This window comes from Anopheles merus, chromosome 2R (genome assembly GCF_017562075.2).
Source record: "Anopheles merus strain MAF chromosome 2R, AmerM5.1, whole genome shotgun sequence".
Taxonomy (NCBI): domain Eukaryota; kingdom Metazoa; phylum Arthropoda; class Insecta; order Diptera; family Culicidae; genus Anopheles; species Anopheles merus.
The window spans coordinates 53165578-53179345 of record NC_054082.1 but is presented as its reverse complement, the minus strand read 5'-3'; the positions used below and the strand labels follow the sequence as shown (position 1 = coordinate 53179345).

The 13768-nt window shown below is 50.0% G+C and overlaps 4 protein-coding genes across 15 annotated transcripts in view; 1 reads left to right on the top strand and 3 right to left on the bottom strand.

Annotated features, from left to right (window-relative positions):
• Positions 1 to 75: 75 nt before the first annotated feature.
• Positions 76 to 2218, bottom strand: LOC121589216. The gene is made up of 2 exons (XM_041907952.1): positions 1911 to 2218; positions 76 to 1822 (listed from the first exon to the last, which is right to left on the bottom strand). Exons 1-2 carry the CDS (start codon positions 2007 to 2009, stop codon positions 152 to 154), a joined length of 1770 nt encoding a protein of 589 aa, XP_041763886.1. The 5' UTR covers positions 2010 to 2218; the 3' UTR covers positions 76 to 151.
• A 36-nt stretch (positions 2219 to 2254) lies between these two features.
• Positions 2255 to 4301, top strand: LOC121589217 (DNA-binding protein Ets97D-like). The gene is made up of 3 exons (XM_041907953.1): positions 2255 to 3554; positions 3626 to 3739; positions 3811 to 4301. The coding sequence occupies exons 1-3, from the start codon at positions 2369 to 2371 to the stop codon at positions 4095 to 4097; spliced, it is 1587 nt and encodes a 528-aa protein (XP_041763887.1). The 5' UTR covers positions 2255 to 2368; the 3' UTR covers positions 4098 to 4301.
• Positions 4252 to 5227, bottom strand: LOC121589218 (probable U3 small nucleolar RNA-associated protein 11). The gene has a single exon (XM_041907954.1). The coding sequence runs from the start codon at positions 5109 to 5111 to the stop codon at positions 4353 to 4355; it is 759 nt and encodes a 252-aa protein (XP_041763888.1). The 5' UTR covers positions 5112 to 5227; the 3' UTR covers positions 4252 to 4352.
• Positions 5228 to 6688: 1461 nt separating this feature from the next.
• The window catches only part of LOC121591018 (filamin-A-like), a 54852-nt gene continuing 47772 nt past the window's right edge, over positions 6689 to 13768 (bottom strand). For all 12 annotated transcript variants that reach the window (XM_041911314.1, XM_041911319.1, XM_041911315.1 and 9 more), the window contains 6 exons: positions 10288 to 10598; positions 9250 to 10198; positions 8927 to 9166; positions 8666 to 8859; positions 7918 to 8566; positions 6689 to 7843 (listed from right to left, as the gene is read on the bottom strand). In XM_041911314.1, coding sequence (XP_041767248.1) covers positions 7659 to 7843; positions 7918 to 8566; positions 8666 to 8859; positions 8927 to 9166; positions 9250 to 10198; positions 10288 to 10598 — 2528 coding nt within the window. In that variant the 3' untranslated portion in view covers positions 6689 to 7658. The remainder of the gene's footprint in view (positions 7844 to 7917; positions 8567 to 8665; positions 8860 to 8926; positions 9167 to 9249; positions 10199 to 10287; positions 10599 to 13768) is intronic.

Below are 13768 nucleotides of genomic sequence, written 5' to 3'. Positions count from 1 at the left end.
GCTAACTGATATTTTGTTTTTAAACTAAACCCTTTTCGTTCGTTCAAGTTAAAGAAAGAGCAAACGCAGTGAAGCTAAAGTTTGGACAAAGAGATTCGTGTGTATATTTTTTTTGTTTCGGGACATTTTGGCAAGACACGGGCTTCAGGCTTCAGGTAACACGCCGCCGGTGGGGAATCTCCACCACGTTCAGCAGCTTGGTATTGCGTGGATGGAATGTGAGGATAGGATCATCATCATCGTACGAAGTATCGTTTGCGGTACCGTTCAGCTTTGCTTCCGGCGCACCACCACCACCATCCCGGTCATCCGCGCTGTCCGACGATTCGCTCGGATAGAAGCACACGGTCGAGTTCGGGTGGATGTTGTAGTTGAAGTGTTGAAATTTGTCCAAATGACGCTGCTTGGTGACGCCCGTCAGCGTGAGATCTTTCGCGCGTAGGTTGATCCGCGTGGTGGTGGGACAGTTTGGACGGATAGCCTTCGGTCGGTAGATGACCAGTCCCTCGTCGTGATAGCAACCGTCCCGCTGGATGCCGACACGTTTCCTTTCCTGCTCGTTCAGTCGGACGGGTTTGGGCGGACAAATGGCTGACGATTCGGGCTGATGTGGTCGCGGCCGCTTGGAAGCGCTTAGCGTGATCGACTGAAACGGTTCCAGTATCTCCCGCTCGGTCGGTGACGTTTTCCTAGGCGTGACGGACTTTTCCGGTGTTACCACCAATGGTGGCTGCGGTTGGACGGTGTGTTGCGCCGATTTCGTCGGACGGAGCGATGCGACGTTGGGTGCCCGATGCCCGCGCGAGGAAGCTGCGGGGGCAAAAAATACTTCATCACTGTCACTGTCGGACGAGGATGAGGTGAAAGTGTTCTGCATTCGGCTAGCAGCGGCAGCCCGTTTCGAGACCTTGCGCCGGCAGAATGCTTTGTTTTTCTTTATCCGCGCGCACTGTTCGAGTGCTTTGGCGTACACTTGGTCCTGATCGTACTGTAGCTGCTGCTTCTTGCCCGGTGAAGCGCGATCGAATGACCGGTTCACCCCACTCGCTCCCGGTCGCTTGCGGGGAACAGTTTTCTTAAACACTTTACGCCTATTTGGCCGATCCTTCGGTGGCTCCAGCGCCGCCAGCCCCGACGGCCGATGGTGCTGCGCGGACAGTATCTTCTGGCCCGGGTGATAGTTGTACCGCGGTCTAGGAGGATTCTTTGCATCACACGCACTGTCCGATTTGCTGTGGACACGCTGCTCCAGCGATAAACGTGCGGCTTGCGCATCCGCCTTCTGTTGCTCCTCGAAGCCGATGCCGAGGGAGGTGAGACGCCGGACGGAGCTCGTTACCGAGTACTGTTTGATCATAGTGGTCACTTTGAGCTTGTTGCTAATCTGCTTGTTCGAGCGAATGTACTGCGCCGTGTCGACCGAGTAGAGCGAGTCTGCGTCAGCGTCCATGCGCGTTTCCGTTACCGTGGTCACTTGCTGCGTCTGGTAGTGCACATTGTAGTTGCCGGTGATGGTGTGCATGTGGTTTCGCAACCAATTCTCCACCTTTTCGTGGCTCACCATCCGGAACTCGTTGTCGTCCAGTATCTCCTTCAGCCCGTTCGCCTCCCATTCTCGCTGGCGCAACGGCACCGCCCGCCGCAGCTGTTGCTTGATCTCTTCCGGGTTCTCTTCGGCGCTCTGTTCCTCGGTGGAGGCCTCGACGACATCGCTGACCGAGCTTTCGTCGCTCATCTCCTGGTCGAGCATCACCATGGCCGTGTCGATGTCCATGCTCTGATCAGATGGGTTTTCCGTCGAGCCGATGGGCTCTTCGTACTTCTACCATGCAAAAGAGAGCGGAAGGATAATTATTAACATTACATGTTTTGCAACCACAACGTAAGGTAGAATATAAACAAACGCGTACCCGCAGCAGCTCACGCCAGCTGCAGTTTCGTCGCCCTAAATCTTCATCGTTCGGCAAAACTTCCTCGACGTTGGTAGTCTTTGGGACACCGGTGGACATTTTGCGCCAGCACTACGGTTCGGAATTTTCATCGCAAAAGTCACTTTCAAAATTTAGCCCCTTTTTCTCTAACAACAATTACGGAAACGAAACAGTAAACGAAAACCAAAAGACACAAACTAACAATAAAACCGAAACGAAACACGATCCTACATTTTGTTGATATGATCGCGCTTGGCCCGTTTGACAGCTAGCGACCGCACTGCCCAGAACAGGTTTTTGTTTTGATGTGGTGCCACACACAACAAGCAGTGCAGCAACATTTGGCGTGTGCGGGGTGCCACATTGTGAGTGAAAAATCGCGCAGCAAGCAGTGGAAACTACTAGCAGGACGCGGGTTCGTGTACGATTTGTAAGCGATGGATCCGCTTAATATAAAGCTGGAGGTGCCGGACCTACCGCTGCCCCTCGGGGAGGATGGTTTGATGATGTCGAGCGCCGATTTCCTGCCGACCGGAAACGACCTGTTCCTGGGCGATGATGACGACGACGTGATTGTGGTGCATATGGATTTGCGCGAGAATTTGTCCACCCTGCGGGGGTTGGTCGAGCGGCGGATTGGGCTTTCGCTCAAGCACTACGAGTTCTGGCTCCAGGGCTCGACCATGCTCGAGTCGCACAAGAACCTCGTCGACCAGTGCGTGCAGGGCGAGGGGCTGGTGCAGATCAACGTACAGGTCCAGCCGACCAAGCGGCGCATCAACATTGCGGACGTGCTGAAACCCACCGATGAGGTGCTCGAATCCTACCAGCGCGAAATCGAGCAAGCCGCAAAGGAGGCGGAAGCGGCCGCCGCCGCCAAACGGGCCGCGGAAGAGGAGGCGGCCGCAGCCGAAGCGATTGCCGCGGCGGTGGCCGAGGCGGAAGCGGCCAGCGCAAAAGAGAATGCGGTGGAACCCGCGAACGGGACGGGCGAGCGGGACGGGTCCGGCGCGAAGGCACCCGCCGGCCTGACGAAGGAAGCACAGGAGACGGCCAATGCCGTGGCGGCCATCATCAACTCGGTCAGTGCGGAAGAGCGCGAGAAGGAGCGCAAGAAGGAACGGCAGGTCCAGGGCGACAAGGGCGGCTTAAAGCTGATCCCGGCGATCAAGGAGGAGGTGTTGGGCTTTGGAGAGAATTCGCTGGACGAGTGCGACGAGTCGGATGGTGAGATGGGCGACGAACCGGCGGCGTGCCTGCCCTGGGTGTACGACAGTGCGTTCAAGCGCGACCAGCAGCGCTTGAACATTCCGGACGATCCGATGGAGTGGACGGTGGCGCAGGTGAAACACTGGATCCAGTGGGCGGTCCGGACGTTCAACCTGAACGGGATCAAGCTGCAGGACTGGAGCATCAGTGGCAAGGAGCTGTGCGAGCTGGATCTGGACGATTTCAAACTGAAAGCTCCGAACGATCCGGGCGGCCTGTTTTGGATGCATTTGGAGCTGCTGCGACGGCACAAGATCGTAGCCACCCTGCAGAAGCCCGTCGATGGGGAAGATCTAGTTGAAATGACCATCCGGCGGAAGCTCCCTAAGCCAAACATTGGCAGCAGCAAGAACGGTAGGTTGCAATGGGAATGGGAATAGCGATAGAATAGCTACAGCAATCTACCCATTTGGTCGCTTTTGCAGATGAGTTCAGCTACTGTGGCAACCGCACGGGAAACAATGGACAGATCCAGCTGTGGCAGTTTCTGCTGGAAATTCTCACCGACCGGGAACACCGCACCATCATTCAGTGGATAGGTAAGATAGCAGCGAACAGTGGCCCAAACAGCCCCACAATCTCTTCATACTGTCGGTTCAATCCCCCACAGGTACCGATGGAGAGTTCAAGCTGTGCAATCCGGAACAGGTCGCGCAGCTGTGGGGCGAGCGCAAGAACAAGCCGACGATGAACTACGAGAAGCTGTCCCGCGCCTTACGCTACTACTACGACGGGGACATGATTTCGAAAGTGCACGGCAAACGGTTCGTGTACAAGTTCGTGTGCGATTTGCGCGAGCTGCTCGGGTACGATGCTTCGGAATTGGCCTCCCTGGTCAACGAAGGGAATCCCGATAATCAGTACGGCACGAAGAATTATGACGTTGATTTCGATTGATCTAGACAGTGGGGCTTTCATGCGTCCCTTTCTTGGATGGTTTTAGAAAACATGCTGCTCTGTCCTGCCACACAGAGTTGAGCTGCAGCGATTCATTTTGTACAAATATTACGCGATCAAAAGTGCGATAGTTACAATTAACGATACGGATGGATCGGGTTGCTTCCAATTACATTTCCTTTATTTAACATTGCGTATTTCGAATGCATTTTGTACATAAGTTAAATATACAAAAAAAAAACCCGGAAACAAACCTTACCGCTTTCGTTCAAACTTAAACTTAAACTGTGGCGCCTGATGGGGCGTTCCCTTTGCTACCAATTTAGGCTTCAGGGCACGTTTCTGCTTCAGCGCACGCTTGATCTCGAGCGTTTTCTGCACCACGGTTAGCTCCTTCTCGCGGTCAATGCGTCGCATCAGCTCCCTGTACGATAGGTCACGCTCCTGGTTTATGCGCGCGATGTCCTCCGGGCCGACAGCCAGCTTCAGCTTGCTCAGATCCTTCAGCCGGGGACGATTGGACCGACGGCCCACCAGATCTGGGTGTGTGTCCAGTCGTTCGGCAAGATTAAATTCTGTCGCCTCCTGCTCGTCCTCCACGAAGAAGATGTGCTTGTTGGGGGTCTCGTTTACCACGTCGGTCATGTGGAGCTGGCCCTGCAGTCGACGGATTTTGTTTGCCTCCACCGTTCGCTTCATCGCAACATACTTGTAATCCTGCGTTTGCATTAGCTTGATCTGATCCTTGGAAAACTCGTCGCCCTTTTCCAGCTCATGATGTTCGCCTTCCTGGATCTTGGAGTTGATCATGTGGTGATAAAACTCATCCGGATTCTTGTTCAGGGCCCGTTTGCGTAGCAACTTTAGTGTGGATTCCTTCTGATTGCGGTCCCGGGCGCGTAGCTTGTAGTCTTTCTTCTTTTCCAGCAGCCCGAGATGCTGTCGGGCGGAAGGTTGCGCCCGTTCGCGGTGCACCTTCTGGTTCGTTTTGGCCGCCTTCTTCCAGCTGGACATGTTGGCGGATGGCTTAATGCACGGCGCAAAAGATACAGCAGATTTGCGAATATTTCGTCCCCTTCGCCGGGAATGCACGTAAACAGTGAAAGCGTGTTGTGAGCTGCTGGTGGTCGGCAGAGTGACCAGAAATACCGATTTATCTGTACAGTCTGTTCCCGAGATACGCGGTTTCTGCGTTCTTTCTTTCTGCGAATTTTTGATTTTATTTAGTACTTTATTCACTTTATTATTTATTTGAAATGATTCGTGCAGAAAATTCTGATACTTCTGGCTTTTAAGTGGTTTCAATTTGTTGCAAAAAATGCATGTTTTACCGAACTTGAAGCAAATTGTACTAATTTGACTTTGATCTGTCAAATTTAGAAAACCACGTATCTCCGAATCCGCATAAGTCGAGAACCGTGTAACTCGGGAACAGACTGTATATATATCTAGGATTTGAAGGAAAAAATCTCAATTTTTTTAATCATCGACTTATAAAACTCAGCCAAACAATCAAATCAATCTAAATAATCTAACGAAAATCAAATGACAGCACGTTCGATAAAATCGTATCCAATTGAGCACTGCTGCGGCCATAAGCGGTCGCGTGGAGCCCTGAGAAAAAGAACATGCCACCACTGAGAAAGAAATGTGCATCTTAGTCCTTCTTTGGCTTAGAATTCCAATTTTCAGATAGACATTTCAGAAAAATCTTCATTTGTGTACCGCTGAACCAAATCTAATCCATATCTTAGATAAAGGATGGATATTCTCGTGAGATGGAACTTTCATTTTGTGCATTACCCCAATCCCCCGCCAACCCGTTATAACACTTCTTTCGCTTTTACTTCTTTTAAGTTTCGAGTTTTAACCTACCGAAAACTACCGATAAAATTTTGATGAGCCTATCGAAAACCGCCAAAATAATCTGGCCACACTGATGGTCGGTCGCTTGACAATAGGAACAAACGTCAAATTCAGGACTCTGCTTCTTCTTTGTGCTCGTTTTGGCAAAGCTCTGGGCGTTCGGTGGTCTAACGCGTAACGCCTGTGGGGGTTGTGAATCATCTAGCGTTTTGGAAGCCCCGGTGGTCTGTTTTTGATTTTAAATAGGCGTACGTATTGACTCCAGATTACGAGATTTTTATGAAATGAAAGAAAATAATCAGGAGCTGGCTTGGTTTTACATTATCTGAGCATAAAGGTTGTAAGATTATCATGAGAATTAAGGCGCCCATTAGATATACAATCAGTACGACGTGTGTAATTTGAATGAATATATTACGCCTTAGAGCTATGCAATTTGCATTGCATGTAACATAGCCTAGACCGGAACCCATTTACAGGGTTTGTTATATACGCAGTGGTGAATTAAAATTCCGGGCATCGTCAACGTTATTGGATCGAATATTACGACAAATTGTAATAATATCCCGCGGTTTTTGGGAAAAATTTCCTATCTCCTGTACATAAAAGCCCGCATCAGGCATTTCAATGACTATTCGAAGACGAATACAATTTTTTAACTAACCACGTGGAATGCAAATAAGAGGGGAAAGAGGAGGGGCACCATGAAACAGCATAAGAAATTTGTTTACACAATCGCTTTATTTATTTTTTTGTCTCTTTTTAATGTTTCGATTTGACAACTTTTACTTAAACCTTATTTAGACTGTGATCATAGTTTCCACAGGGAAGTGGGCTTTATGGGGTACGAATGGGGACTAAAAACAAAATACACAAAAAAATAACCGTAATAAATTAAAATCCAAAGCGCTGCATAGTGGAAAGGATTGAGTGGATGCGCTACCGCATACGAATAGTATATATATAAAAAATAAAACATGGATACAAACATAAACACTTAACCTGATGATTGGCGGTTTCGACCGTACTTGCATGTTTGATGTTTGAAAGTAACGGATCTTACTTATAGCAAGTAACATAAAAACGGTACGCATCAGCGTGCGATGGAAAACTTATAAAAAACAATCAGTTGAACAATTGTAAGTGCAGATAAAGAGGCGATAGGGTGGGGGGGGTGGGGGTGTTGGTTTGTAATTAAAATGAACGTAAAACAACGATCTGCTTTCATTTTATGATCGAAGCGCTCATGCATGTCTTAATACCGACCTTCCTAACCGAATGGATGCAGTACAACAGTGTTGGGATAGAAGAACGCGATAAAACGATAACATGTTGGATCAAAAGAACGGCTTCTTTAACTTAACCACACTATTTTGAAAGCATGCACGGCAAGGACTGCTTTCGGGCTCGCGATTCTCCGCGACACTTACGGGGACAGAGGCATCCATCCTATGGCTTGCGTGCGTCTGTGTGGCGCCGCTACGATCGGGATTGGTGGATGGAGGGATGGTGAAGGAGAACGTCAAGTGACCATGCTGTTCGCGCACATGGTAGTGAATAAAAATGGGAGCAAAAGGGGAAACAGAAACCGTTGCCTCGTATGCGAGTGCTTCCGATGTCAGATATCGTTTGGCAGAGGGGGTAGTAGTGGTGGTGTTGGATATGGCGCGTCTGTGAGGTACGGTTGTACGGTCTTTAAACTTCAACCTTAAACGGTGAGCCGGGGATATGGTCGTCGCCCCATTTCACAAGCAGAATGTAATCGCCGCGCTCGCGAACCAGGTAGTTAACCGTGTACTGGTTGCGTCCGGTGTGCTTGATGAACACCTCATCGCACGGTCCTTTCGGTCCGTAAATGCCCACGAAAAGGATGTTGTTGCCTGCAAACCGAAAACAAAGAACAATGGCAGCATATTAATCTGCAAGCCGGTCGTGCGTTTTACGCTTCACTTACCCGCATCGCCGGCATTGATCGTAAACTGGTTCTGCTTGCCCATGTACGCCTTCTTGAGACCCATGCCCTTCGACTGGATTTTGCTGGCGTCCGATTTGAAGATGGGCAAAATGACACCGGTCCGGTTGCCACCCTTCGATACCTTCGCCACGGTTTCCACAATGACCGAGGACGTTTCCTGTCCGCCTGCCTCGGCGAGACTCTCGCCGGTGCAGTTGATCTTGAACGGTGATCCAACGATGTGCATCTGGTTGTACTTGATCGTCATGTAGTAGTGACCCGGCAGCAGCGGCGTGTACCGCACCTTGTAGCCCTCCTCCACCTCCGTGCAGTCCATCGCCACCTTGGCCGGACCGTCGACGGTGACGGCAAGCGTGCCGGCGCCGGCATTGCACGTGTCAATGATCAGATCGGTCTTCTCGCCCGTCTTGACGTCGCCGAGACCCTTGCCGGAGGCGTGCACGGCCGCCGGATCGACGTCGTCCTTGCCCACCTTGATGCGGTACGGCGAGCCGGGTATGTGCACACCGTTGAACTTGACGTGGATCGCGTGGATGCCGTTCTCGCGCGGATAGAACCGCACCGAGTACTGATCCTGGTCGATCAGCTGGATGAAACAATCGTCCTCATTGTTCGAGGGAGCAACGACCTACAGAAAAAAGAGAGCGGATGGGGGGAATAGTAGGTTAATGGGATGAAGTTTGTGGTGTGCTGCGGCACCTGCTACCCAGGCCGGTCGGACGCTTACCTTCGCGTCAAGCTCTCCCTTGGCACCGTTCTTACGGACCATAAACTGGGCCGGCTTGTCGGCTTGCACGCAGCCAGTCGGGAACTGAGCCACCTCCAGCTTGTGGGCCTCGCCCATGGCCGGCGAAATGTAAACCTTGAACGGAGAGTCCGGAATATGGCGATCGTTGAACTTCAAGCCGATGCGGTAGTCGCCTTATGAGGAAGAGCAAGAACATTGTTAGTGAAATGCCAACGGGCAAGACCGCACACAGCCTAGTACCTGGTTCACTGACGACGTACGAAACATCGCAGGAGCCGTCCTTGCGATCCTTGAACTCGATCTCTGCCTTGCTGGGGCCCTCCACGGAGATGGCCAAAGTGCCACCGCCAGCTTCGCGCGTCCATACGTTAAACTCGGCCGGTACGCCCTGTTCGCCGTGCTCCAGACCCGGACCGCCGGCCTTGACCAGATGTGCGCCGGTATCCTTCAGCGGACCAACGGTAAACTGGAATGGCGATCCTATCGATCGGGAGGAAAGGAACAGTTACAAAATGACCACTGGACGTAGGGCAGCGGTACAGCAGCAGTAGCCAACAACATACCAGGAATATGGATCTGCTTGTACTTGACCGAAACCGTGTGCACGCCCAGCTCCTTCGGGATGAAGTGCACCGCGTACAGGCCATCCTCAATCTCCTGGATCTCGGCATCCTCGCTCACGCCACCCGGCGACGTGACCGTGGCGGACAGATCGAACGACGTAATGCCGGGCATCTTGAACGTCAGCTTGCACTGGCTGCCCACCTCGGTGATCGGCACGGCCTCCCGCTGGCGCTGGATCTTCTCGCGCTGCCGGTTGGTGCCCTCGCCCGAAACCTTCACCGTGAACGGCGATCCGGTGACGTGATGGTCGGCGAACTTGAGGTTCACGATGTAGTAGCCCGGCTCGGTCGGTTTGTACGCGATGTTGAGCGTGCCGTCGTCCTTGTCCGTGCACTGGATCTCCGCCTTGCTCGGGCCTTCGATCGAGAGCGACAGCCCACCATAGCCGGCGTTGCGCGTATCGATCGAGAACACGTTGTCCTGGTGCGTTTTGCCCTCCTTCAGCGCGTTGCCCGTCACGATGACCTTTTTCGCGTCACCCACCTCGCGCTCGCACACGTTCACCTTGAACGGTGAGTTGGCGATGTGCTTGCCCAAACGCTTCACCGACACGGTGTGCTCGCCAATCTCGCGTGGCGTGAACGAGATGCCGATGTTGCCGGTGGGCATGCGCTTCAGGAAGCACGGCTCCTCCAGCCCGGACGGAGCCTGGATCGAGGCGTTCAGCGATCGCAGATCGTTATCGCTGATCACACCGGGCAGCGTCACCTCCGAGCAGGAACCGACCGAAATCTGGTTACGCTTGCGGCCCTCGCCAGTGATCTTCGCGAAGTAGGGCGATCCCTTGATATGCTTGTCACCAAAGCGGACGGAGATTTTGTACTCGCCGGGGGCGGTCGGCAAGTACGACACCGAAACCGTACCATCCTTGTTGTCATGGTAGGTAATCTGCGCAGGGCGGAATGGAAACCGAAGGAAAGAAGATGAGCAGATGAATCGAAGAGAAGTGAATGAAAGGAGTGGTCGAAAATACTCACGTCGGCTTTGCTAGGACCTTCGACGGCCATTTGCAGGCCACCAGCGCCGGCACCCTTGGTGGAGATGATGAACTGCGCTGGCTCACCGGTGACGCCATGCACCAGACCGGGCCCGTACGCCGTCACGTACCCGGAGGAGATTGAGTCGACGTGGAATTTGAACGGGGAGCCCTGCACGTGCTCGCCATTGTACTTGACCGCGAGCTCGTGGATGCCTTCCTCCTTCGGTTCATAGCGGATCGAGACGGTACCGTCGTGGTTGTCATCGATCACCGGCTTATCGACTTCTCCGCTCGGCATCTTGACTTCGGCTGAGGATGACAGAAGGAAAGGATAAGTATGTTGATTAACAGGTGCCCAAGAGATTGCAATTGTTGCTCTATTTAACAATAATAATAACGCTTCAATGGTATCGTTGGAAATTATAAAAACATAAAAGATCTGTCTGAATGATTATAAAACAACGTCGCTTCCAAAGCCATTTAGTTTCATCGGTACTCATGGAGAGGAGGAGTACTGATATCTACAAATCCTAGGCGAAACGTCAACATATATACGTCATTGAGATGATGCCGAGATGGTAACGCATATGGTAACGGAGGCATTAAGAAAAGAGACTTATATTTATTTGCGATTTAAAATAAGACGATTTTTGTATTCACCAGGAATGGTCCAAAAAGGTCGTATTGCTCAATGTTTAAAAAGTTCAGCTCCTTTCACCATTATCACTTTCGCATTGCGAAATTTAGAGACAACATTTCATTTGGCATGGATTAATCTGGCGAACTAATACTAATTTGAAATGTTTGATATAAGAATTTTAAGTTCAATTAGACAAGTCCGTTGAAAAAATACCAATACCAATATTAACTAGAACAGAATAATGAATTTTCCAAGCAATGTTCAACATTTACAATCTCATCTTGAAGGCCAAGATACAACTTGCGACCTAAAGAGCCAAATTCTACAAAAATGGCCGCAGAGCTTCACCTTAAGAGCCAAATTGTTAAACCAAGAGCAAACGTGAAAGTTCTATGAAATATATGAACGAATAAGCCATACTTTGCCGATCGCTGAACTAAATTATACAGACTTAAGAAAGATAATTAGTAAGAATACAATAAATTAGAATAAAATGGCACATTTTTTCATTAATTTCTGTAACAATAATGCCTTTTTTAATTCTTTTAAATGTAATACCACCAAACGAATTTAAATAAGTCTGAAGGGTATAATAGGATATAACAGAGCCAAAATAAACCTCAAAAGTCATATTTGTATACATTGTAGTTACACCATCATGTATGACTGTAACTATTCTATTCTATAGTTTGTAGAAGCAATGATCGAGGTATTACGAAATTGTCGTGGATAACTGCAAAATTAACTGGACGAAAGCGAAAGATTGTTGAATCTACTGTTCATCTAATAGATATGTCAAACAATACGCATTTCTTTATTCAAACAAAGTGCTACACATTTCATCGACAGAAACAATGTTGAACAAGCCGAAAAGAGTCCAAAAATATGCTTCTGATTTGTAGTGCCAAGCGACGACAAGGAAACACAGAAGGAATGTTAAATTCCAATTAAAAGAAAAACAACACGCACCACCGTTCGGGGTAGAGCTGACGATCTCTCGCGCGCTACCGGAGGGGAACATTTATCATCCTACACGTATCAAAAGGATGTCGCCACAATCACCACCCATTTGGGTTTGGGGAGGGCTTAAGGAAAAAAAAAAACAACAACAACAACACGTTACACAACCGTCCGCAACCATGTGTTACACATAGTTTCGACTGATCGTCTCTTCGGTGCTAAATCCACTACTAAGTCTTTTTCATGCCTTTTCGTCTCTTCTTCCTCATCGTCATCATTATCATCATCATCATCATCGCTAGCCATCACAGATCATAATGAATGTTGAAAAAAGTGTGATCCATTCCAGGGATATTTTTATAAAAATTCCTGCGCGCTTAGTCGCGCTGAGCTGAGCTGACGACGTCATGCTCAGCGCGCTTCTCGGTTCGGTTCGGTTCGTCGTTCCCATGCATGCAATCAAAAAACCGTGTGCTTTCTCGGCCGTTCTTTGACTTTCGGACCCCCCTCTCCCCCTCTCAATCGCCCTAAGGGGTGGGGTTCAGCACTGAACATTGGGATACATATTGGGTACACCTGTTGTTTTTTTGGCACAATTTATTTGGATGGATCCGTAGAAATGTTGGACCCTGCGCCTCCCCCCCCCTCCATCGCTAGCAACTAGGCACCCATCATCTGGGCCCGCAGAGGTTGTGCGTGATACACACCGATACTGGTTCCGCTTTTGAGAGTTGGTTTCACTCTAAGCGTGCCGTTTCGAGCGACAAAATTGGACTGGCCTTCGTACGTTTTGCACCAGCCGTGGGGTCCCGGTTCGTCCTCCAGAGAACTAGCGATGGGTGACTAAATGAAATAAAAAGACACTCACACAACCTCACCACACATGGCATCATGCTGGTGATCTCGCACCATCATAGTTTATTTTTGTGTTTTTTTAGAAAATCGTTTGCTCCATTTGCTCGATCCGATATTCTCATCGCATTGCATTAGCGAGTCAAAAAGTGAAAGACAACGCATAACGCCCCATCGTCACCGAGCATTTTTGATTCTCCATCAGCGTTAGGGAATTTGGAGGATTGATTCTACCACACAAGTCCTATCCAGCGTGAATTCGTTTGCACACACACACATGCACATATACACAACCCACCCACCCAACCCAACGGCAGTACACACTTGCCAGCATTGTTTTGGTTGCCAGCATGGGTGTTTGTTTATTTGTAGAAGATTGGTTGCCCATCGTTGCAGGACCGACGTGTGACGCGCGCGCAGGGTCGGGGGAAGATTTTTCAGTTTGGCCCCGTTTTCTTTTTCCCATTCCACACCCGGAAACGATGAGACCCGTGCGTCGTGTAGTCGCATGTCGTGTCGTTACTCATTTCGGGGCAAACAATCGAAAGAATCGGTTGTTAGCGACACTGGTAATACGTGTTCTGCGTGGGTGGTGGTAGCTTTTTACAATGAACTGCTGAGCCAAATGATGGACCGAAAACAACACAGCTTCGGGACAGTCTGCGATCGGAACGAAACGTGTGTGTGAACGAAACGCTAATGCTACACACTGTTGCTTTTGTAGGCGATCATGCGACAGCATAACTTTGTGCGAGAGCTTGTGTAAAAACAGTTCGAATGTTTATTCACTTTAACCATTTCCCGCCCCTGTCGGCATCGACTCCGAGGATCGGTGTGGGCGCAGAGGCAAGCGTTTATGTACATTCTACTTAGAGGCAGAGCATTCCACCTGTTTGTTACTTCCTCCGGCTGGCTGCTCCGCCAGCAATCATAAGCCGATTGTATAAAGATGAAGCGAACCGAGTAAACACGCCCGTTGTTTACGCTAGTTTGCGCTTCCGATGAGGTTTTATTGGCTTGTTTAGGT